The sequence below is a fragment of the Myxine glutinosa genome, chromosome 8, assembly GCF_964187855.1.
Source record: "Myxine glutinosa chromosome 8, kmMyxGlut1.1, whole genome shotgun sequence".
NCBI classification, from domain to species: Eukaryota; Metazoa; Chordata; class Myxini; order Myxiniformes; family Myxinidae; genus Myxine; species Myxine glutinosa.
The window spans coordinates 104,351,158-104,376,743 of NC_136268.1; the positions used below are offsets into that span (position 1 = coordinate 104,351,158).

The 25,586-nt window shown below is 47.0% G+C and overlaps 1 protein-coding gene across 1 annotated transcript in view; it reads left to right on the forward strand.

Annotated features, from left to right (window-relative positions):
• Positions 1-25,586, forward strand: part of LOC137432803 (laminin subunit gamma-1) — a 112,258-nt gene that overhangs the window by 40,859 nt on the left and 45,813 nt on the right. Inside the window, exons 2-5 of the mRNA XM_068125025.2 lie at positions 4,316-4,620; positions 7,859-7,989; positions 8,190-8,356; positions 8,460-8,648. Of these exons, the coding sequence (XP_067981126.2) occupies positions 4,316-4,620; positions 7,859-7,989; positions 8,190-8,356; positions 8,460-8,648 (792 nt within the window). The remainder of the gene's footprint in view (positions 1-4,315; positions 4,621-7,858; positions 7,990-8,189; positions 8,357-8,459; positions 8,649-25,586) is intronic.

Genomic DNA, 25,586 nt, shown 5'->3' on the forward strand with positions numbered 1-25,586 from the left:
TCTTGGTGGTCTTGGGGGACTTGAAGGGTCGTCAAAGGCCTGAGGGGGCTCAGCAGGCTAAACGGTAATTAAGAGTTCACAGACTGTCTTTTGGGTGTTAATTTTATTTGAACAAGAAGATAACGTTTGGGTCACATATAAACATAACCATATACGTTTGCTCTATTATAAGAAGATAAGAAGATATATATATATATATAAACTGTCATCCTGGTGTTTCACATGCAGGGTGAGGTATCAATGTGTGTACCCCGTTCATCGGATGGACGATAAGTTAGTGGACTTTACGAATCCCACGGTGTCTTTTGCAAAGAGTAGGCGAGTTATTGCCAGCACCCTGAACAAATGACAAATTCCTGCTCCAGCCTCCAGGGGGCACTGCATCAGCGGCACCGTGTGCTGCATACAAAATAACGTCATATGATTGGTCATACGTATATATACAATCTGGATATTTTTTATTTTATGAATGATTCACATTTTTGTTCAGCGTTGAGGGCCTTGCATCGTAAGGACTCTTTCCAGGTTGCAAGTCTTCGTTTACATGTGAGAATCACCATGAGCAGGGTAAATACAGCATGAGTGATGGTGTACCATGCGCAAAGAATGAAAATGCAGCTCTGAAGGTCCTGGTGGTTGTGTCATGACATGAGCTACGTTTTGGTATCACATTTGCATCGTGTGCACCAAGCAGGTTATGTGCAGCACATGGACAAGTCACGGCGGTCTCTGTAATTGAGAAACGATATCCCTTTTGCCTGATCAGGACAAGTCGGTGCATATGCAGAGGCATGTTTCCGAATGCGCAGACATGTTCCTGAAGACCGTTGTGGGCATGACTTGCAAATAGACCACGGGGGCTGTCATAATAATTTTCAGTGGAAAATAAATGATCGACAGATTACCTGTTTGAACATACCTATTCAAGATAAATGCAGTTACCGCTTAGTTTTTGTTATCGTAACTTTTTTTTCAAGCTCTGTGTGTTGAAGAACAATTTATCTTTCAGCAAATGATTAATTATAACACCAGCCATGGTGTAGATCAGGTGTTCCCAATCTTTTTTGTGCGTATGGCCCCCTTGGCTCCCAGAGCACATCCCCAGCACCCCCTCCCTTTCGCAAGGGTCGAGTGGCGGAGCGCGTGTAAGCGGGCTTGGGGGGTCTGGGGGCATGCCCCCCCCATGAAAAAGTTGATTTCTAGATGCTCTGTGGTGCATTATGAGAGGTGTTTTTTCCTTTAATTGGCTATTTTGTTTGTATGAGAATTGGTAAATTATTTCATAGAAAATGAGGAATTCCAAGTAGCCAACATGAACATTTAGTTCCATAGTTCAACTTTGCGAGCCTCTGCCTTGCCGAGAACCCGTTTGACAATGAGGGTACGAGGCTTGATGAGTGTCTCCCCAATCGAGTGGGGTTTTTTCTTCTTTGTAATTTCAAGAGAAACTTCATAAGAAGCCTGGACAGTTGCTACATTTTGTTGTTGAAAAGCTCCTCCCTCATCCAACTTCTGTCGCTTTAAATTTCTTTCATGCCGCTTGAAAAATTCGGGATCCTGCTTCGCATGTTGTGCGTGATTCGTCTCGAGGTGCAACTTCAACTTGGATGGCCTCATGGATTCAGTACTCAAAACCTTGTGACAGCACACATTGTGGTTTCTCTTGGCCAGAAACGGTAATAGACGTGAATCCAAGCTTTATGTATTCAAGATACTTTCCTTTTTTACTCCCAGAAGCCATAACGTCAAATCTGCAATAGGAAGTAAAAAAAACAATATAAAAGTCAAAACAATTTTTTTTTAAACAAAAAACTTTTTAGTACGGTTCAAATTACCCCATGGCACCCCGATAAATACACCATGGCCCCCAGGTTGGGAACCACGGGTGTAGATAATCATCCATGCAATCAGTCGGGTCTTGAACCAAATAATTTGGCTCAACACAAGGCCTGCATCAGTCCTTCCACATTTGATAATTTGGTACAACACAAGGCCTGCATCAGTCCTTCCACATTTGATAATTTGGCTCAACACAAGGCCTGCATCAGTCCTTCCACATTTGATAATTTGGCTCAACACAAGGCCTGCATCAGCCCTTCCACATTTGATAATTTGGTAAAACACAAGGCCTGCATCAGCCCTTCCACATTTGATAAAACACAAGGCCTGCATCAGTCCTTCCACATTTGATAATTTGGTAAAACACAAGGCCTGCATCAGTCCTTCCACATTTGATAAAACACAAGGCCTGCATCAGTCCTTCCACATTTGATAATTTGGCTCAACACAAGGCCTGCATCAGTCCTTCCACATTTGATAAAACACAAGGCCTGCATCAGTCCTTCCACATTTGATAATTTGGCTCAACACAAGGCCTGCATCAGTCCTTCCACATTTGATAATTTGGCTCAACACAAGGCCTGCATCAGTCCTTCCACATTTGATAATTTGGTAAAACACAAGGCCTGCATCAGTCCTTCCACATTTGATAATTTGGTAAAACACAAGGCCTGCATCAGTCCTTCCACATTTGATAATTTGGTAAAACACAAGGCCTGCATCAGTCCTTCCACATTTGATAATTTGGTAAAACACAAGGCCTGCATCAGCCCTTCCACATTTGATAAAACACAAGGCCTGCATCAGTCCTTCCACATTTGATAATTTGGTAAAACACAAGGCCTGCATCAGTCCTTCCACATTTGATAAAACACAAGGCCTGCATCAGCCCTTCCACATTTGATAAAACACAAGGCCTGCATCAGTCCTTCCACATTTGATAATTTGGTAAAACACAAGGCCTGCATCAGTCCTTCCACATTTGATAAAACAAGGCCTGCATCAGTCCTTCCACATTTGATAAAACACAAGGCCTGCATCAGTCCTTCCACATTTGATAAAACACAAGGCCTGCATCAGTGCTTCCACATTTGATAAAACACAAGGCCTGCATCAGTCCTTCCACATTTGATAAAACACAAGGCCTGCATCAGTGCTTCCACATTTGATAAAACAAGGCCTGCATCAGTCCTTCCACATTTGATAAAACACAAGGCCTGCATCAGTCCTTCCACATTTGATAAAACACAAGGCCTGCATCAGTCCTTCCACATTTGATAAAACACAAGGCCTGCATCAGTGCTTCCACATTTGATAAAACACAAGGCCTGCATCAGTGCTTCCACATTTGATAAAACACAAGGCCTGCATCAGTCCTTCCACATTTGATAATTTGGTAAAACACAAGGCCTGCATCAGTCCTTCCACATTTGGTAAAACACAAGGCCTGCATCAGTGCTTCCACATTTGATAATTTGGTAAAACACAAGGCCTGCATCAGTGCTTCCACATTTGATAAAACACAAGGCCTGCATCAGTGCTTCCACATTTGATAAAACACAAGGCCTGCATCAGTCCTTCCACATTTGATAAAACACAAGGCCTGCATCAGTCCTTCCACATTTGATAAAACACAAGGCCTGCATCAGTGCTTCCACATTTGATAATTTGGTAAAACACAAGGCCTGCATCAGTCCTTCCACATTTGATAATTTGGTAAAACACAAGGCCTGCATCAGTCCTTCCACATTTGATAATTTGGTAAAACACAAGGCCTGCATCAGCCCTTCCACATTTGATAAAACACAAGGCCTGCATCAGCCCTTCCACATTTGATCATTTGGTAAAACACAAGGCCTGCATCAGCCCTTCCACATTTGATCATTTGGTAAAACACAAGGCCTGCATCAGTCCTTCCACATTTGATAAAACACAAGGCCTGCATCAGCCCTTCCACATTTGGTAAAACACAAGGCCTGCATCAGTGCTTCCACATTTGATAATTTGGTAAAACACAAGGCCTGCATCAGCCCTTCCACATTTGATAAAACACAAGGCCTGCATCAGTCCTTCCACATTTGATAAAACACAAGGCCTGCATCAGCCCTTCCACATTTGATAAAACACAAGGCCTGCATCAGTCCTTCCACATTTGATAAAACACAAGGCCTGCATCAGTCCTTCCACATTTGATAAAACACAAGGCCTGCATCAGCCCTTCCACATTTGATAAAACACAAGGCCTGCATCAGTCCTTCCACATTTGATAAAACACAAGGCCTGCATCAGTCCTTCCACATTTGATAAAACACAAGGCCTGCATCAGCCCTTCCACATTTGATCATTTGATAAAACACAAGGCCTGCATCAGTCCTTCCACATTTTATAAAACACAAGGCCTGCATCAGTCCTTCCACATTTGTACAGGTTTCACCTTTGGCTCCAGCCCCTAACCCACAACACCCCTTCTCTGCAGGAAAGGCGTTCGACATCACATATGTTCGGCTCAAGTTCCACACGAGTAGGCCCGAGAGCTTCGCGATTTTCAAACGCACTTCGCCCAACACCGACTGGAAGCCATACCAGTACTACAGCGGATCGTGCCTTGCCACGTACGGCCTGTCTCCCCGAGGCTTCCTGCGCACCGGAGACGATGAGACAACTGCCTTGTGCACCGACGAGTTCAGCGACATCTCCCCGCTCACGGGCGCCAACGTGGCCTTCTCAACACTTGAAGGCCGACCTAGTGCATACATCTTCGACACCAGTTCCTTGCTGCAGGTAGATGAATTGGCACGTCCGTTTCTGAGCACACTATTTTATTATTTAAGTCATGTGATTCCTAATATCAAGGCACGTAATTCCAATTGTCTCCCAATTAATCAATTAATGCAAAAAAAATTTTGTTGGCTCACAAATGAATTGCGTTCAGCACCTGTCAGTGCATGGTTAATTGTCCACAGTTCTGGTGCCATCTAGAGATGACCGATAAAACCATCATCCAAACAAAGGTGAATGATCGCACCATCCACCCCACGGAGGTGACTCATCGAACTGTACATCCTACCAATTTAAACAATCCAACCGGACACCCCGCAGAGGTGAATGATAGAAATGTGCACCTCACAGAAGTGACAATCGAACCATCCACTCCATAAAGGTGAACAATTGAACCATCCACTCCATAAAGGTGAACAATTGAACCATCCACTCCATAAAGGTGAACAATCGAACCATCCACTCCATAAAGGTGAACAATTGAACCATCCACTCCACAAAGGTGAACAATTGAACCATCCACTCCATAAAGGTGAACAATTGAACCATCCACTCCATAAAGGTGAACAATTCAACCATCCACTCCATAAAGGTGAACAATCGAACCATCCACTCCATAAAGGTGAACAATCGAACCATCCACTCCATAAAGGTGAACAATCGAACCATCCACTCCATAAAGGTGAACAATTGAACCATCCACTCCATAAAGGTGAACAATCGAACCATCCACTCCATAAAGGTGAACAATTGCACCATCCACTCCATAAAGGTGAACAATCGAACCATCCACTCCATAAAGGTGAACAATCGAACCATCCACTCCATAAAGGTGAACAATTGAACCATCCACTCCATAAAGGTGAACAATTGAACCATCCACCACACAGAGGTTAACAGTCGAACCGGACACCCTATGGAGGTGAAGGATGGAACCACCTACCCAATAAAGGTGAACGATTGAACTATCCGCCCCATGGAAGTAAACAATCAAACAATCCACCCCATAAAGGTGAACTATTGAAATGTCTACTACACAGAGGTTAACAGTCGAACCGTGCACCTCACAGAGGAGAACGATTGATCTGTCCACCCCAATAGGTAAATGATTGAACTATCCATCCCATGGAAGTAAACAATCAAACAATTCACTCCATAAAGGTGAACTGTAGAAATGTCTTCTACACAGAGGTTAATAGTCAAACCGTGCACCTCACAGAGGAGAACGATTGAACTATCCACTTCATAAAGGTGAGTGATTGATCTGTACACCCGATAAATGTGAGTGATTTATCTGTCCACCCCATAATAGTGAGTGATTGAACAATCCACCCCATAAAGGTGAGTGATTGAACTATCCACCCCATAAAGGTGAGTGATTGATCTGTACACCCGATAAATGTGAGTGATTTATCTGTCCACCCCATAAAGGTGAGTGATTGAACTATCCACCCCATAAATGTGAGTGATTGAACTATCCACCCCATAAAGGTGAGTGATTGAACAATCCACCCCATAAATGTGAGTGATTGAACTATCCACCCCATAAATGTGAGTGATTGAACTATCCACCCCATAAATGTGAGTGATTGAACTATCCACCCATATAGGTGAGTGATTGAACTATCTACCCCATAAAGGTGAGTGATTGAACTATCCACCCCATAAATGTGAGTGATTGAACTATCCACCCCATAAAGGTGAGTGATTGATCTGTCCACCCCATAAATGTGAGTGATTGAACTATCCACCCCATAAAGGTGAGTGATTGATCTGTCCACCCCATAAATGTGAGTGATTGAACAATCCACCCCATAAAGGTGAGTGATTGAACTATCCACCCCATAAAGGTGAGTGATTGATCTGTACACCCGATAAATGTGAGTGATTTATCTGTCCACCCCATAAAGGTGAGTGATTGAACTATCCACCCCATAAATGTGAGTGATTGAACTATCCACCCCATAAAGGTGAGTGATTGAACAATCCACCCCATAAATGTGAGTGATTGAACTATCCACCCCATAAATGTGAGTGATTGAACTATCCACCCCATAAATGTGAGTGATTGAACTATCCACCCATATAGGTGAGTGATTGAACTATCTACCCCATAAAGGTGAGTGATTGAACTATCCACCCCATAAATGTGAGTGATTGAACTATCCACCCCATAAAGGTGAGTGATTGATCTGTCCACCCCATAAATGTGAGTGATTGAACTATCCACCCCATAAAGGTGAGTGATTGATCTGTACACCCCATAAATGTGAGTGATTTATCTGTCCACCCCATAAAGGTGAGTGATTGATCTGTCCACCCCATAAATGTGTGATTGATCTGTCCACCCCATGAATGTGAGTGATTGATCTGTCCACCCCATAAAGGTGAATGATTGATCTGTCCACCCCAAAAAAGTGAGTGATTGATCTGTCCACCCCATGGAGGTAAGTGATTGAACTATCCACCCCATAAAGGTGAATGATTGATCTGTCCACCCCATAAAGGTGAATGATTGATCTGTCCACCCCAAAAAAGTGAGTGATTGATCTGTCCACCCCATGGAGGTAAGTGATTGAACTATCCACCCCATAAAGGTGATTGATTGATCTGTCCACCCCATAAAGGTGAATGATTGATCTGTCCACCCCATAAAGGTGAATGATTGATCTGTCCACCCCAAAAAGGTGAGTGATTGATCTGTCCACCCCATGAAGGTGAGTGATTGATCTGTCCACCCCATAAAGGTGAGTGATTTATCTGTCCACCCCATAAAGGTAAATGATTGATCTGTCCACCCCATAAAGGTGAATGATTGATCTGTCCACCCCAAAAAGGTGAGTGATTGATCTGTCCACCCCATGAAGGTGAGTGATTGATCTGTCCACCCCATAAAGGTGAGTGATTTATCTGTCCACCCCATAAAGGTAAGTGATTGAACTTTCCACCCCATAAAGGTGATTGATCCACCTCCAACCGTCCACCTCATGCCTCACTGACCATGCTCCAAGTGGTTGTCCCAACATCTCAAGTCTCGCTATGGCACAAAGTCTGTGTAAATATTGTTGGTTTGTTTTGCCTTTGCAAGAATATATATATATAATTTTTTTTATTAATTGATTTATTTAATTGCCTTTGTCTTTCCATTTGGCCCAAACGAACCATTTACGTATCATTTTGCACTTTGAGTATTGATACACCTGTTGATCATTCCTTATGTCTGCCATTGCTTTTGTTATAGGAGTGGGTAACGTCAACGGAGATTCGTGTAACCCTTAATCGGCTGAACACATTCGGAGACGAGGTCTTCAACGACCCAAAGGTGCTTCGGTCTTATTACTACGCCATCTCTGATTTCTCCGTTGGTGGCAGGTGGGCCAAGGTGCATGGGGGCAATAAGAAACTGGTGCAGCATAAGGTGAGATATGGGGAAAGTGTAAAGCAAGTTCAATTGGGAAGAATCTGTAGAATTTGGATGACAAAGCAGAGAGAAGAGGTCGGGAGAGATTAGAAGAGGGGCAGCGGGGTTGTGGTGATGTTGGAGGAAGCATCATCACCTCTTTGTTCAACAGGTGCAAGTGCAACGGTCATGCAAGCGAGTGTGATAAGGATGAGAGCGGCCATTTGACGTGTCGCTGTCGGCACGGCACAACAGGTCGTGATTGCGAACGTTGCCTTCCTCTCCACAACGACCACTCATGGCGCCGTGCTACGGCCGACGATGCTTCCGAGTGCAAGAGTGAGTTCCTGAAATGGCGGACATTTGGCATTGCTTGCTTTGGCCGATTGGCACGGGTGTTCGCGGGGACGAAAGGATCGTCGGACACTTTTCCTTCCCTCAGGTTGTGACTGCAACAACCTCGCCGACGAGTGCACCTTTGACCCGGAACTCTTCCGTGCTACTGGACATGGTGGAAGATGCGTAAATTGCCGTGACGACGCAGCTGGAATCCATTGCGAGCATTGTCGGGAAGGCTATTATCGTCACGCTGAGTCTTCTCGGTGCCTGCCGTGCAACTGCAGCCCCATGGGTAGGCATTGCTACACGTCCTGCACAGTTTCTATCAGGCTATACATTTGTCATCTTGCCTCGTATAACCTCTGTACTCAAGCCTGAGTCATGGACACGCAGGATACTCTTTGTCCTCCTTTGTCCCTTTCTGCCTCGCCTTGCCAGATAAGGCCATAATAAGGCCATAAGGCTTCCTATTCTATCAGCCTGCCATTATTCATGTCTATATCTTATCTCGCCAAACTTCCTCAAGTTAAGTTCCTGCTTTATTGTCTTGTATGTTGTATGTCAGGTTTGAAGGGAAAGGGAGCAGACAAGGAAATAGTTTTGAGTATCTGGGGGGGAACAGTGACCGGGGATGCTGAGGCAGAGGTGCAGAGGTGGATTCAGGTGGGTGCGAATGTGTGGAGGAGGTTGGAGGGTGTAATGGCAGACAGAAAGATATCAAGGAGATTAAAAGAGAAGATTCTAATGCTGGGGTTCTTAACCTGGGGTATCCATACCCCTTGGGGGTATGGGGACAAAACTCTGGGGGTATGGGACTCGTAACAAATTATAATAATAAATTGTAATAAATTCAATGAAATATCAACTTTAAATATATAATAAATATATATTTAAATATAAATTTTCTATATATTTCATGGTAATAGTCGTGCAGACAGTCAACTTTATTCGTGGATGGGCATTAAATCATCGGCTATTTCAAAAATTCTGTGATGAGATTGGGGCAGAACATTGTGTTTTACTGCACCACACAGAGGTACGTTGGCTATCTCGTGGTCGTGTTTTCACACGTGTAGTGGAACTTCGGGAAGAAATTCTCGAATTCCTCAGGCATCAACAATCCCCTCTTGCGAACAGTTTTGAAGATGTGCATTTTATTGTTAGCCTGGGATATTTGGCCTATATTTTCGGTCACCACAATGACTTGAACATGTTGATGCAGGGAAGGGATGTGGACATTATTCAAGCCAGGGGAAAGTTAGTGGCATTCACAAAGAAATTACCTATTTGGAGTCGCCGTGTTGAAAGCGGAAACATGGTGAACTTTCCAATTCATGGCGATATCCTTCTTGATAGAGAAGATGAAAAGGCATTGCCTGGGGAAATACTTCAAGAAGTCAAGGACCATTTGAAAGTCCTAAGTACCAATTTTGAGGGTTACTTCTCAGATGATCTTATGATGATCTTAGCACGGAATCCATTTGGATCCAGAACCCTTTCTCGTTTGATATTTCTACGATGAGTGACAACTATTTTAGTGAAGGATGATTTGATCGAGTTCCAAGAAGATCAAAGAAAGAAAGCTTATTTCGGAAAGGCTCGGCTGGATTTTAAGCAGTTTTGGTGAGCAGATAGCAGCTTACCCTAGCTTGGCAAAGAGGACAATGAATGTGTTGGTTCCCTTCACAACTACATATCTCTGTGACACAGGTTTCTCTGCATTATTGAACCTGAAATCAAAGTGGAGAAATCGACTTGATGTGTCCGATGATATGCGAGTGGCGTTGTCATTAACTGTGCCCCGATTCCATATTCTGATTGCACGAAAACAGCAGCAACAATCTCACTGGATTAGTAAAACAGCTTACATAAAACTCGCATGTTTTAGTTTAGTTTGTTTTGTTTCTTTGTTAACAAGCAAAGAAATAAATAGGGATAAAATCCTAATGATTTTCTTTCCTGTTCTGTTCCTAATTATCCATATGTAAAACTGAGCTATTGAGTTATTTTGAAGTCACACTGGAACCTAATGGGACTGGTAATCAGGTGCGGATCCCTGAACTTGGCCCATTTTCTAGGTAATAAGTTACCAATTTTCATCCAAAAAATAGGCAATTACAGTAAAAACACCCCTCAGAATGCACCACAGAGCACCTAGAAATCAAAAAAATTCTAGGGGGACATGCCACCTTCGGTGCGCCTTGGTCAGTCAACAGTCTGGCGAAGGGGGCATGGGGACATCGTGGGCAATCCGTTGGGGGTATTGACAGGGAAAAAGGTTAAGAACCCCTGTTCTAATGGCTTGTTTAATTCCGGCCTACCTTTACTGTTGTGGAAGCAAAATTAATTTGCGTACGTAATTTGTGTAAATCAAGTGGATTTCCGGGGGCCTCGACCTTGCCATTGCAAACACGTAAACTTAATGAATACATATATTAATCAGTGTTAACTGTATTCTATGGAAATATAACAATTATTTAGGCTCGCATTAGAGGCAAGCATTCAGCTTGAACTGTGATGCTATAGTTTCAGAGCCACGCAGCCAAGTAAGCTCGGTTAGAGAATAGGAAGGATATAGTTCCTTTTTAGTCTGATATTGTATAAATAGTATACTTTTTATATGATATGACTTTTCATACGACACCTATATACACATATATATATTTTAAAGATTTAAAATATAGAACTTGTAACAATGATGTATAACTCTCACTCATTTGAACTTTTCCAACCCTGTTTTTCTACTAGAGGGAGATTGAGAAAGAGCAGATGTCCTCACGCACACTAGGCATGTTTTTATCTCATAGGAGCAGTGAGTTCTGTTTATCTTAGAAAAACAGTAAGAAATATCTGTTCCTCATGACTTGACATCTATGAACGGGAGAGTTGAAGATAACGAAGAGAGAGTTCACTGCCAAGGAGTGGCGGAATCACAAAATGCCTGTTATTTCTCTGAACCTTATTTGACCTCCTCTTTCATCTCTGACCATAAATAGCCATGCAGCAGAACATCGGGGAGGCACTCGGTTCAATTGCATGTTTGAATGTGGTGTACTGAGCCGGGTGGTGATTTGATTTTGTTCGTGTTTGTGTTACTCTGAATTGATTATCAGTAAATTGAGGACTCCCATGTGTCATTAAAATCAGCTAATTGTCTTCTGAAACGAGTTTGGACCTTAATTATTGAGTCTTGTCAAATCATTCAAGGCTAAATTAATTAAATTCCCTATCAGTAATGGCGACCGTTCGACAAGGATACTGAATGAGGCTTGGAGCAAGGAGAGGAGAGCAGGGTGCGTGGAGGTGAATTCCCGACAGTTCGATTGAGAGTGAAGGTAAAAAAGAGACAACTTGCACCCTGATTAATGGTGTGTACCCTGGTTTCGAATAGGTACACCGTATCCCTGCATGTCGTAAGAGGCGACTAAGAGGGTTGGCGTCAGGAAGGCCATCCGGCCATAAAAACATTGCCTCAAAAAGAGAACCATGACAATTACAACTACATATGAGAAGGGTACAGCCTGAATTGGAGATCGGTTTCTGAGGTTTGGGACATGGAATGTAGGGACAATGACAGGGAGATCAGGAGAAGTGGTGGAAGTATTGATCAGAAGAAGAGTGGACATATGTTGTGTGTAAGAGATGAGATGGAAGGGAAGTGGTGTGAGAATGGTGAAGGGTAGGCAGGGACAGAAATACAAGTTTGTGTGGCAAGGGTGCCCGGAGGGCATGAATGGTGTTGGTGTCCTGTTTTCTGAGGAGTTTGTAGACAGTGTGGTGAGTGTGACTAGAGTGAGTGATAGGTTGATGATGGTGAAAATGATGATTGGAAAGCTCTTGGTGAACGTCATCTCGGGATATGCTCCGCAGGTTGGTCGGAGCGATGAAGAGAAGGACAGGTTCTGGTGTGCGATAGAGAAGCTGATGGAAAACGTGAAAGATGAGGAAGTTGTTGTGGTAGGAGGAGACCTAAATGGACATGTGGGAAGGAGTATGGATGGTTTTGAGGGAGTTCATGGGGTGTTACGGATATGGTGTGAGAAATGGAGAAGGTGAAAGGATTTTGGAGTTTGCTGATGGAGCTGATTTGTTGATTTGTAATACTCAGTCCCAGAAAGAGGATAATAAGCTTGTTACATAAACGTCAGGTGGGTCGACGACAACTGTTGACTACCTGATGGTGCGTAGGCGAGACAGGGCGCACCTCCGGGACACAAAGGTGATCCCGGGGGAGGAGGCTGTTTCACAGCACCACTTGGTTGTCTGCAACATAAGGGTGAAAGGTGCGAGGAGAGCTCGGCGGGTGAAGTACCAACCGAGAATGAAGGTGTGGAGGTTGAAAGAGGTGACAGTAAGGGAGGCATTAAAAGAGAGGCTGAGTATGGGAGAGGATGCTGTGGTTGAGCTTGAAAGTGGTTGGATGTCAATGAAAGATAGTCTGTTGGGAGCCGTTGGTGAGGTACGTGGATGGACAAAATGACCACCGAGGCACTCGGAAACATGGTGGTGGGATGATGAAGTTGGAAAGAGGATTGACGAGAAGAGGAAGAAGTTCAAGGAGTGGCAGAAGGCGAAGGGTACGGGAGCAGAAAAAGCAGAGCATGAAAGTTATAAGGCAGCCAAGACGGCTGCAAAGAAAGAGGTAGCAAAGGCGCAGGAGGCATGTAGGAAAATGTTCGGAGAAAGCTTGGATTTGGAAGAGGGTCAGAGAGCGGTATTCAGGATTGCAAAACAGATAGCGAAAGAGAGGTGTGATGTGATGGGGGTGAGTTGCTTGAAGGATGAAGTGGGACAAATCGTTGTGGACCCAGATGGAATTAAAGGAAGATGGAAAAGATATATGGAAATGCTGTTGAATACAGAGAATGAATGGGATGGCAACATAGAGAGTAACCCAGTTTTAGGACCGGCAGAGAAGATAACTGAGAAGGAAGTTGAGGAAGCGATAAAAGCAATGAAGAGTAGAAAAGCGGGAGGGCCGACGGGAGTTGTGGGAGATATGTTGAAGGCAGCAGGAAGTTGGGGTGTGAAGAGAATGACAGAGATCTGTAATCTGGTGGTGAAAGAAGGCCGCATTCCAGTGGATTGGGAACTGAGTACCCTCGTCCCTCTATACAAGGGAAAGGTGACCCTCTGGAGTGTGGCTCGTACCGAGCGATAAAGTTATTGGAGCATGGAATGAAGGTATTGGAAAGGGTGTTGGAGAGGAGGATTAGGAAGAAGGTGAAGATCGACGAAATGCAGTTTGGATTTATGCCAGGAAGAGCAACGACAGACGCGCTCTTTATTGTGAGGCAGTTGCAGGAGAAGTACATGGAGAAGAGGAAGAAGTTGTTTCTTGGGTTTGTTGATCTGGAGAAAGCATTCAATAGGGTTCCACGCGAGGTATTGACATGGGCATTGAGGAAGTTTCGGAGTGGAGGAATGGTTGATCAGAGTAGTGATGGCAATGTACAAAAGAGCGCGCACAGCTGTAAGGACGAAGGACGGGAACAGTGGTGAGTTTGAGGTGAAGGTGGGAGTGCATCAGGGGTCGGTACTAAGTCCACTACTATTTGTAGCTGTGATGGAGGTGCTGGCTCAGAATGTAAAGGAGGGTTTACCGTGGGAGTTGTTGTATGCAGATGATCTGGTGTTCATTGCGGAAAGTATGGATGGACTGAAGGAAAAGATGAACAAGTGGAAGGAATGTATGGAGACAAAAGGTCTGAAGGTGAATATCGGAAAGACGAAGGTGATGGCAAGTGTTAAAGCATGTGGTGAGGTGGAAAGAACTGGGAAGTGGCCATGTGCTGTGTGCAGGAAGGGTGTCGGAGTGAACTCCATTCAATGTACAATGTGCGCTGAGTGGGTTCATCAAAAATGCAGTGGTCTGAGAGGGTCCTTATGCAGTGTGGCAGCTACATTCAAATGTAAGGTGTGCACAGAGGGAGCTGCAGATGGAGGAAATGTTGAGTTGGATCTTGGAGACAGCGTGAAGCTGGAAGGTGTGAAAACATTTTGCTACCTCGGAGACATGCTGAATGGAGAAGGTGGATCAGACTCGGCAACGGTTGCTGGAGTGAGATGTGCATGGAAGAAGTTTCGGGAACTGAGTGGTGTGCTGATGAGGAGGGGAGTGTCGTTGAAGCTGAATTGAAAGGTGTACGCTGCATGTGTGAGAAGTGTTATGATTTATGGGAGCGAGACATGGGTAATGAACGTAGAGCAGCAACGAAGGCTGGAAAGGGTGGAAATGCGAATGGTTCGGTGGATGTGCGGAGTATCGTTGAGAGAGAGGAAGACAAATGATGAATTGCGAAAGATAATGGGAATAGAGCCTGTGATTGATGCTGTGAAGAGGAACAGGTTGAGATGGCTTGGTCATGTGTTGAGGAAGGATGAAAGTGACTGGATGAGTAGAGTGATGGAAATGAATGTAGAAGGAAGTAGAGGATGGGGAAGACCGAGAAAGACTTGGCTAAAGGTGGTGGAAGAAGAAATGCGGGCAAGGGGGTTAACAAGGAGAGATGCAGAAAATAGGGCAAAATGGAGAAGATTGTCATGGGGACCGCAAGGCTAACCCCCGCTCTAGCAGGGAAAATGGCCTTAAAAATGCATGTTGTTTGTTTGTTGTATTAATGGTCTTCACCTCTCGCGTTCTATGATCTCTTCTCTCTCCAAAAGTCACCTGGTAACGTATAAAAAGAGCCAATTGCTGATTTAAATGACCGTGTATTGTGTAAAGTGTGTTTACCTGTTTGCTTGTTTGTCTGTTTGCTTGTCTGTTGTACAGGTGTAATGTTCAGTGATGTGTGATCTAGTGTATGTGACCTACTGTGTGTGATCTGATTCTGGCCATTTAAAGATTCGGTTTGTAGGTACACCGGATGTCGATCGCGTGAAATACCCTGGTGTGTTTGATGAGTTGGGACAGATTTGATCTGATCTGGTTTTGACCGTTTAAACACAGGTTGTCTGCATTTCGTAGCGGGGGTTAAAACCTGTATCACTAACTTACTCTTGCTGCAGAAGAAGGGGTTGTGAACAGTGATTTGGTGTAGTGTGAAGTGAGTTGGTTGTTTATTTGTCACAGTAAGGTGACAGTTGTGTGTTTAAGCTTGGTTGCCGATATCCAGCTGGACCTGGTGTCAGTGAACTGCTTATGGTATAAAATTGTGTTGTGTGCATGGTGAATTGCATTTTTCCTGAGTTGATTGTCTCCTTTCTACGTATGCTTACTTTTGATTCGTTGGATTTGATTCGTTGGATTTGATTCCTGGAATCGGATATTGGATTTCATTTGTGTTGGTTGGAAAAGTGATTTGTGACTGCTAATCCGATCTGTCTGAATTGTTTGATTTCATTTGTACTTTTGAGTTCATTGAAGGTCATAAGGATTTGTGTTGATATTGTACACCGCACCTTTCCTATGCCATCCCCAGGTGCTGCCTAACGTCATTGCCGGGCACCGAAGGGGGCTCGGCAATGACGCACGCTGAAATGGAGTACTCAGTTTTCACTCTGGTTGTTGTACACCGCTCCTTTCCTATGCCATCTCCAGGCATTGCAAATCGTCATTGCCGGGCACCAAAGGGGGCTCGGCAGTGACGCACGCTGAAAGAGAGTACTCAGTTTTCACTCTGGTTTCTTGCTTTCTTGTTGTACACCGCTCCTTTCCTATGCCATCTCCAGGCATTGCAAATCGTCATTGCCGGGCACCAAAGGGGGCTCGGCAGTGACGCACGCTGAAAGAGAGTACTCAGTTTTCACTCTGGTTTCTTGTTTGTTTTCTTTCTTGGTTGTCCGGGCGATATCTCAGCCATCCTTTGAGCTAGGAAGCTGAAATTTCGGCACAGTAGTGAGCAAGTCCTTTGTCAAATACGGTATTTTTTGTTTTTTGAATAATCAATTAATTGAGGAGTTATTTAATTATTAGCGTTTAATTAAGTACTTATTTAATTAATTACATTTCATTTCTCTTCTGACCATTATTAACTCAGGCACCTTTTGAGTTAGGAAGCTGATATTTGGACATGCCAATGACCAGGTGATTTGGCTGCAAAGGATATTTTGATTGATTAATTAATCAATTAATCGATTAATTATTTAATTATTCGATTTATGACAAAAATTTTTTTTTTTTTAAAGTTACCGATTCTGATGAAATAGTGGTAGTTTATGTGTTCTCTGACCAAATTGATTAATAATTTAATTTTTTTATGATTATTATTTATTTATTTTCATTATTAATCATTTATTTATTTTCTTTCTCATTTGGCCAATATCTCAGGCACCTTTTGAGCTGGGAAGCTAATATTTGGACATGAGTGACCAAGTGATGTGGCTATCAAGGATATTTTTGATTTATTGATTAATCATTTCATCTATTAAGTATTTATTGATTAATCGATTAATTATTTATTGAGTAATCAATTAATTATTTAATTTTTTATAAATGACTTATTTAATTAAATTTCTAAAAGATACATCTTCGGATGAAGCACTAGTGGTTTAGTTATGCGATTAGCCAATTGATTATGAAAATATTTTGTGATAATCTTTTATTGATTTTAATTATACAATTAATCAATCAATTAGTGTACACCTCTCCCTCCCAATGCAGCCTCAATGAGCTGCACTGCGGTATTGCCGGGCGCCGGAGGCGCCCCGGCAATGCCGCGCTGCAGCATATTTAATTATTTGGCATGGGGCGGTGTACTTTGAATGTATGTGTACTTGTTGTACACCGCTCCTTTCCTATGCCACCTCCAGGCATTGCAAATCGTCATTGCCGGGCACCGAAGGGGGCTCGGCAGTGACGCACGCTGAAAGAGAGTACTCAGTTTTCACTCTGGTTTCTTGTTTGTTTTCTTGTCCGGACGATATCTCAGCCATCCTTTGAGCTAGGAAGCTGAAATTTCGGCACAGTAGTGAGCAAGTCCTTTGTCAAATACGGTATTTTTTGTTTTTTGAATAATCAATTAATTGAGGAGTTATTTAATTATTAGCGTTTAATTAAGTACTTATTTAATTAATTACATTTCATTTATCTTCTGACCATTATTAACTCAGGCACCTTTTGAGTTAGGAAGCTGATATTTGGACATGCCAATGACCAGGTGATTTGGCTGCAAAGGATATTTTTGATTGATTAATTAATCAATTAATCGATTAATTATTTAATTATTCGATTAATGACAAAAAAAAATTTTTTTTTTAAGTTACAGATTCTGATGAAATAGTGGTAGTTTATGTGTTCTCTGACCAAATTGATTAATAATTTAATTTTTTTATGATTATTATTTATTTATTTTCATTATTAATCATTTATTTATTTTCTTTCTCATTTGGCCAATATCTCAGGCACCTTTTGAGCTGGGAAGCTAATATTTGGACATGAGTGACCAAGTGATGTGGCTATCAAGGATATTTTTGATTTATTGATTAATCATTTCATCTATTAAGTATTTATTGATTAATCGATTAATTATTTATTGAGTAATCAATTAATTATTTAATTTTTTATAAATGACTTATTTAATTAAATTTCTAAAAGATACATCTTCGGATGAAGCACTAGTGGTTTAGTTATGCGATTAGCCAATTGATTATGAAAATATTTTGTGATAATCTTTTATTGATTTTAATTATACAATTAATCAATCAATTAGTGTACACCTCTCCCTCCCAATGCAGCCTCAATGAGCTGCACTGCGGTATTGCCGGGCGCCGGAGGCGCCCCGGCAATGCCGCGCTGCAGCATATTTAATTATTTGGCATGGGGCGGTGTACTTTGAATGTATGTGTACTTGTTTGTTTTCTTTCTTGTTTGTTTGTCCGGGCGATATCTCAGCCATCCTTTGAGCTAGGAAGCTGAAATTTCGGCACAATAGTGAGCAAGTCCTTTGTCAAAAACGGTATTTTTTGTTTTTTGATTAATCAATAAATTGAGGAGTTATTTAATTATTAGCGATTAATTAAGTACTTATTTAATTAATCAAATTTCCTTTCTCTTCTGACCATTAACTCAGGCACCTTTTGAGTTAGGAAGCTGATATTTGGACATACCAATGACCAGGTGATTTGGCTGCAAAGGCTATTTTTGATTTATTAATTAATCAATTAATCGATTAATTGATTAATTATTTAATTATTCGATTAATGACTATTTTTTTATTTTTTTTTAGTTACATATTCTGATGAAATGGTGGTGGTTTATGTGTTCTATGACTGAATTGATTAATTATTTAATTTTTTAATGATTCTTATTTATTTATTTTCATTATTAATCATTTATTTTCTTTCTCATTTGGCCAATATCTCAGGCACCTTTTGAGCTGGGAAGCTAATATTTGGACATGAGTGACCAAGTGATGTGGCTATCAAGAATATTTTTGATTTATTGATTAATCATTTAATCGATTAATTATTTATTGATTAATCATTTAATTATTTAATTTTTTATTAATGACTTATTTAATTAAATTTCTAAAAGATACATCTTTAGATGAAGTACAAGTGGTTTAGTTATGCTATTAGCCAATTGATTAAGAAAATATTTTGTGATAATCTTTTATTGATTTTAATTATACAATTAATCAATCAATTATTGTACACCTCTCCCTCCCAATGCAGTCTCTATGAGCTGCACTGCGGTATTGCCGGGCGCCGGAGGTTCCCCGGCAATGCCGCGCTGTAGGATATTTAATTATTTGGCATGGGGGTTGGGGGTGGTGTACTTTGAATGTATCTGTACTTGTTCCTGATTTGAATTGATCTGGAAAAAGTACAAATTCTGGTTGGGTTTATAGGATATTCCATTTATATTGTGTTCATAGGTCTGGCACGTGGTAATTATTCGCGTACATTGTGCTTCTGATTCTTGTAAGATTGGAGGTTAGGACTGCAAATATTGTGCAAAGATAAGATCCTTGCATTTTTGCTAGAGAGACTCATTTTGGTGTTAGAATGGGAAGTTGTTGTTCAAGAAGTCGACCAGGTATGCCAGTGAGAGGCACATGTGTAAAGCGCGGCGTTACGCGCGCTGCTTGCGAGCAAGGAGGAAGCGGACAAGCGGTAACTTATAAGCGTCTTTATTTCAGGAGCTCACTGTAACACTGGCGCGCTCCGGGATGCGCGCCCGGTGTCTATCATGAGGCCACGCCTACCACTCGGGCGTGGCCACCGCCCACTTGGTGCGCGGAATGATGTCACCACGCCAGTGGGCTTTAGTGTCCGCCACACGCGCCCCACCAGAATTCCCGCGCACCTGGAGGGCCAGTTTGCGGGGCAGACGAATGACCCGGCCGAAGCGCCCCCTGGCGATCGGCGGCGTCCGGGGTGCCGGGATGCCAGGTGGGATGCCCCTGGCTGCCCCTGGGATGGGTGCAGGACCGGGGGGCGGCGGGGCTGGGCGGTGCCGGGGGTCCGCCCGCAGGGGGGCGGCCCCGACGTGGGGGTCGGGCCACTGGCGGTGGATGGTCCACGTCGAGGTGGGCCGGCTTGAGGCGGTCTACCGAAACGCGGTCAGGAGTACCACCGATGTCCAGGGTGAAGTGCTTCGCCACGGTCTCCAGCACGCGGAAAGGCCCATCGTACGGGGGCCGCAGTGGTGTCCGGTGGGCATCGTGGCGGACGAAGACGTACTCCGCCGTGCGAAGCTCCGGGGCGACGTGCGTCGGTGGGTGCCCATGGCATGCCGTTGGCACCGGGGCGAACCTCTGGGCGGTCTCTTGCAGAGCGGAGCGCTGCTGTGCCGCGGACCATGGTGCCGTGGAGTCGGGGAGGAACTCGCCCGGCACCCGCAGCGGTTGCCCGAAGACCAACTCCGCAGCGGATGCGCGCAGGTCCTCCTTGGGCGCCGTCCGGAGGCCCAGCAGGACCCAGGGGAGCCTGTCGACCCAGCCGCCGTCGCGGAGGGTGGCCCGGAGCGCGGCCTTCAATGAGCGGTTAAATCGCTCACACAGGCCGTTAGCCTGGGGGTGGTAGGCCGTGGTTCGGTGCAGCCGGACCCCGAGCCCCTGCGCGACCGCCCCCCAGAGCTCCGAGGTGAACTGGGGGCCGCGGTCGGACGAGATGTCTGAGGGGGCGCCGAACCGGGCGACCCAGGTGGCGATGAAAGCCTGCGCGACATCGGCCGCCGTTGTCGACGCCAAGGGCACAGCCTCCGGCCACCGGGTGGTGCGGTCCACCATGGTGAGGACGTAGGTGAAACCCCGCGAGGGGGGCAGAGGTCCCACCAGGTCCATGTGGACGTGGTCAAACCGGCGTTCCGGCACCGTGAACGGGGCCAACAGGGCCTGGGTGTGCCGGTGCACCTTGGCGCGCTGGCACGCGAGGCACGTCCTGGCCCAGCCGCGGACGGCCTTCAGGAGGCCATGCCAGACGAACTTGTCGGCGATCAGCCTTTGGGAGGCCCTCGCGCCCGGGTGGGACAGGCCGTGGATGGTGTCAAACACCTGGCGCTGCCAGCCCACGGGCACGATGGGGCGAGGACGCCCGAGGGAGATGTCGCACAAGAGGGCCGCGCCCGCGCCGTCGAACGGCACCTCGGTGATGCGGAGGCCCGTGACGGCGGTCCGCAAGGCCTGGACGTCGGGGTCAGCGGCCGGGTCCGCTGCCATCCGGGCATAGTCGATGCCGAGGTGGACTGCGTGGGCGACGGCCCGGGAAAGGCAATCCGCCACCGGGTTGTCCTTCCCCGCGACGTGCTGGATGTCCGTCGTGTACTCGGACACGGCCGAGAGGTGACGCTGCTGCCGGGCCCACCACGGCTCGGTGACCTTGCCCATCGCGAAGATCAGCGGCTTGTGGTCGACGAAGGCAGTGAACGCACGGCCCTCGAGCAGATGGCGGAAGTGCCTGACCGCCAAGTGAAGCCCGAGCAACTCGCGGTCGAAGGTACTGTGACGGCGTTCGGGCGGGCGAAGCTGCCGGCTAAAGAACGCCAGCGGTTGCCAAGCTCCACGCACCCATTGCTCATGCACCGCGCCCACCGCGTAGTCCGAGGCATCGGTGGTGAGGGCGATCGGTGCATCGGGCGCCCGGTGCGCGAGCATGGTGGCGTTAGCCAAGGCGAGCTTCGCGCCCGTGAACGCCGTGTCTATCTGCTCGGTCCAGGTAACGTCGCCTTTGCCCAGCTTACCTCGGAGAGCTTCGTGCAGGGGGCGCAGGAGCTGGGCGATACGGGGCAGGAACCGATGGTAAAAGTTCACCATGCCCAGGAACTCCTGCAGCTCTCTGATCATGCGGGGGCGCGGAAACCCCTTCACCGCCTCCACCTTGGCCGGCAGGGGGACGGCTCCGTGCCTGGTGACACAGTGCCCCAGAAAATCGATTATGGCGGCGCCGAACCGGCACTTTGCGGGGTTCACAATCAGGCCATGCTGGCCCAGGCGTTCGAAGAGCGTGCGGAGGTGGCGTAGGTGCTCTTCGCGGGACGCGCTGGCGACGAGGATATCGTCCAGGTAGACGTAGACAAAATCCAAGTCGCGCAGGACGCTGTCCATCAGTCGCTGGAACGCCTGAGCCGCATTCTTCAGACCGAAGGGCATGCGCAGGAACTCGAAGAGTCCGAATGGCGTGATGACCGCCGTCTTCGGGACGTCCTCCGGCCTGACAGGGACCTGATGGTAGCCGCGTATGAGGTCCACCTTCGAGAAGAAGGACATGCCCGCCAAACGGGCGGAAAAGTCCTGAATGTGGGGGACGGGGTAGCGGTCGGGAGTCGTGGCGTCATTGAGACGGCGATAGTCCCCGCACGGTCGCCATCCCCCGCCGGGCTTCGGCACGATGTGCAGCGGCGACGCTCAAGCGCTCTCTGAGCGCCGAACGATGCCGAGTCGCTCCAGGGTAGCGAACCCCGCTTTTGCCACCGCCAGCTTCGTCGGCTCGAGGCGGCGTGCCCGGGCGTAGACCGGTGGCCCGACGGTGGGGATGTGATGGGCCACCCCGTGCTTGACGGCCCCCGCCGAGAAGGTGGGCCGCGTGAGGGCCGGGAAGCCGGCGAGGAGGCGGGTGAATGCGTCCGCTGCCGGAAGCGTACAGACCAACGTGGCCGGAACCGAACTGTTCGGCAAGCCGCTTGGCAAGCCGCTCGTTGAGCTGCTCAGTGGGCTGGGCAACGCACAAGCGAGCGAGCTGAACGTCTCAGCCTGGACAAGACGTCTGCGCTTGACGTCGACCAGGAGCCCATTAGCGCACAGGAAGTCCGCGCCAAGCAGTGCCATGGGCACGTCGGCGGTGACGAACGTCCATCGGAAAACCTGCCCTCCGAACCGCAGAGAGAGGCAGCGTTTTCCGTACGTACGGATGGGCGTCCCGTTCGTGGCAAGCAGCGTGGGGCCCCCACCCGCGGCGTGCTTGTCTGACGTGCTGGCGGGAATGACACTCACCTGCGCTCCCGTGTCGCACAGGTAACGGCGCCCGGAGAAGGTGTCCGTTATGAACAGCAGGCTGCTCGAACGGCCGGCACTCATCGCCACTATTGAGCGCCGGCCCGGGCGTTTCCCGACCTGTTGAAGGAGCATGGCGGATGACACTGCCGAGCTTCATGGCCGAACTTGGCGTGGAACCAGCACCAGGTGGTGGAGCCGGAGGAGCGCGGCTGGCTCCGCCAGGCCGGTGGAGTTGGCGGGTTTCCCCGCGGTGGCGGTTTTCGCCGCGGCGGTGGGCGGGGCGTGGCGGCGGTCACGGTGTGCGTATCAGCATGCTGCGTATGCTGTATAAGCTGATGCTGTGGAACAGCAGCATCAGCAGCATCAGCAGCATCAGCCACGAGGGCCGTGACGGCCACGCCGACTCTCGCCCGCGTGTCCGAAGCGGCGAAGTACTTGTCCGCCTCGGCTGCCAATGCTCGGGGTTCCGTTAGCCAGGTCCCGGCCAACGCGAGGCGAACCTGCGCTGGAAGTTGGCGACGGAAAAGCGCCCGGAATAGAGAACCGGGGGCTTCGTCGCCCAACAGTGACAGCATATGGTCCATTCGGACCGACGGGCGCGTGTCACCGAGCTCGGGGAGATCCAGGAGGCGGTCGGCCCGTGCGTCGTCCGTGAGGCCGAACGTGGCTAGGAGTAGCCGCTTGAGTGCCTCGTACTTGTGGCCGTCCGGTGGGTGGCGAAGGACGGACACAACTCGAGCGGCCGTGCCGGGCCCGAGGGAGGCGACGACGTGGCAATAGCGCGTGTCATCGCCGGTGAGGCGCCGAAGCTGAAATTGGGCTTCTGCCTGGACGAACCAGACTTCGGCCTGAGCCTCCCAAAATTCGGGAAGGTTGATGAAGTTGGCCATGGCAATGGCGTCGCGTGTGGAAGGATCGCTCCGGCAGATCCAACGTCGAGGGGGTCACCAGTAAAGCGCGGCGTTACGCGCGCTGCTTGCGAGCAAGGAGGAAGCGGACAAGCGGTAACTTATAAGCGTCTTTATTTCAGGAGCTCACTGTAACACTGGCGCGCTCCGGGATGCGCGCCCGGTGTCTATCATGAGGCCACGCCTACCCCTCGGGCGTGGCCACCGCCCACTTGGTGCGCGGAATGATGTCACCACGCCAGTGGGCTTTTGTGTCCGCCACATGTGTACATTATATGTTTCAACATCATGGGCCCGATTCGATCAAAGATGTGGTGAAATGGAGTGAATGGACACAGGGGTATGCTAAGAATTTTCCCAGGGAGGGAACATTTGAGAGAAGTCGATTAAATTGGTTAGAACAAGAGCTGGACGACAGAGAAAAATTACAGGATGTGAACTGGAAGCGTTTTCATAAATGGGACATTGAATCAAGAAACAAAGAGGACAGGGCAAAGTTCTCTGAGTTAAGAAGTGATGTGAAAGGTATGCAGAAGAGTATGGGAAAGTTTTCAACCAAGTTAATGCCTCTTGAAGTGGGAAGCAGAATGCCATCTTCACCCCTTGAATCCGAACTGTATTCTCAAAAGGAATTGGATAAGATATTAAGATGTGAGAGCGAGTCACCTTTGTGCAGCAGACGATGACCTGCAGCCTATGCACAGGCGGAGGGTCAAGGAGATGTACCTGGTGGTCAAGGTGTGCCTGGCGTACCTGGTGCACCTGTTGCGATACCTGTACCACCTGTTGTGACGTCTCGCATTCCTGTTACACCTGTTGTTACATCTAATGCACCTGTTACACCCAGTGCACCTCCTGCACCCAGTGCATCTATGGCAGATCAGGTACAGGTGGTGTCATCAGGGCCAGGTGAGGGAGCGGCAGCTGCAGGCTCCCCCGATGAGGCGCCACCTACAACCATGCAAAGTAGGAATGAAGCCTGAAGGACAGATGAGTGATTCAGGCGCTGCCCCAGCAAGCACTGCAGGTAGACAGCAGGTAGATCATGTGGGCTCCGCCCCTCAACAGATTTCCCAAGGCTATAATTTGCGGAGTCATGGGCCGCCTCCCCCAGCGTCATCATCCGATCAAGGGGTACCATCAAATGCGGAACATGACACTGTATCAACGGGGGTTTCAAAGGTGATATCCCAAATTACTAATTTCCCCATGAGAGAAGTACCTGGGGTTACAGGAGGGAGAAATGAGCTGGTGTACAGACGTTGGCCATTTCATGAGCTCAGAGAAATTAAAAACAGTATGCCATCGATTAAGCTTGATCCAGGTAAATTTTCAGATGAGCTGCAGATGATTGTGAATACACAATTGCCAACTGTCAGAGATATGGACATCCTTCTTCCTGCTATAATTCCAAATTCTACACTGTTGGCTCAATTGAAATCAGAAGCTGAGTGGAAGTCCGCAGAAAATGGGCAAATCATTAAAACCAGCTTATTGTCTTCTGAAACGAGTTTGGACCTTAATCATTGAGTCTTGTCAAATCATTCAAGGCTAAATTAATTAAATTCCCCATCACTGTCTGGAGACGGTGGTACTGACAGAGAGACAATAAGAGAGGCTGCAGGCTTACGAGAACAACTGGGTCAGGAGGATTGCGGGAGTGAAGAGTGTGGATATAAGGAGAATGGATGAACTGAGAGGAGATTGGTGAAATTCCGGCTGAGATGGGCTGGGCACTTGGTGCCGATGGAGGAAGAGAGAATGGCAAGAGAGTGGAGAGGTTGAGTGAGCAAGGTCGGAGGAAAAGAGGTAGACCACCATTGAGATTGGAGGATTGTGTGAGGAGGGATATCAGTAAGGTGGGGGTGGTTGGAGAGTGCAGTGAATTGGCTGATGACAGAGGAGAGTGTTGGAGTATTGTGGTCAGGGCAGGGCAGGAGCTCG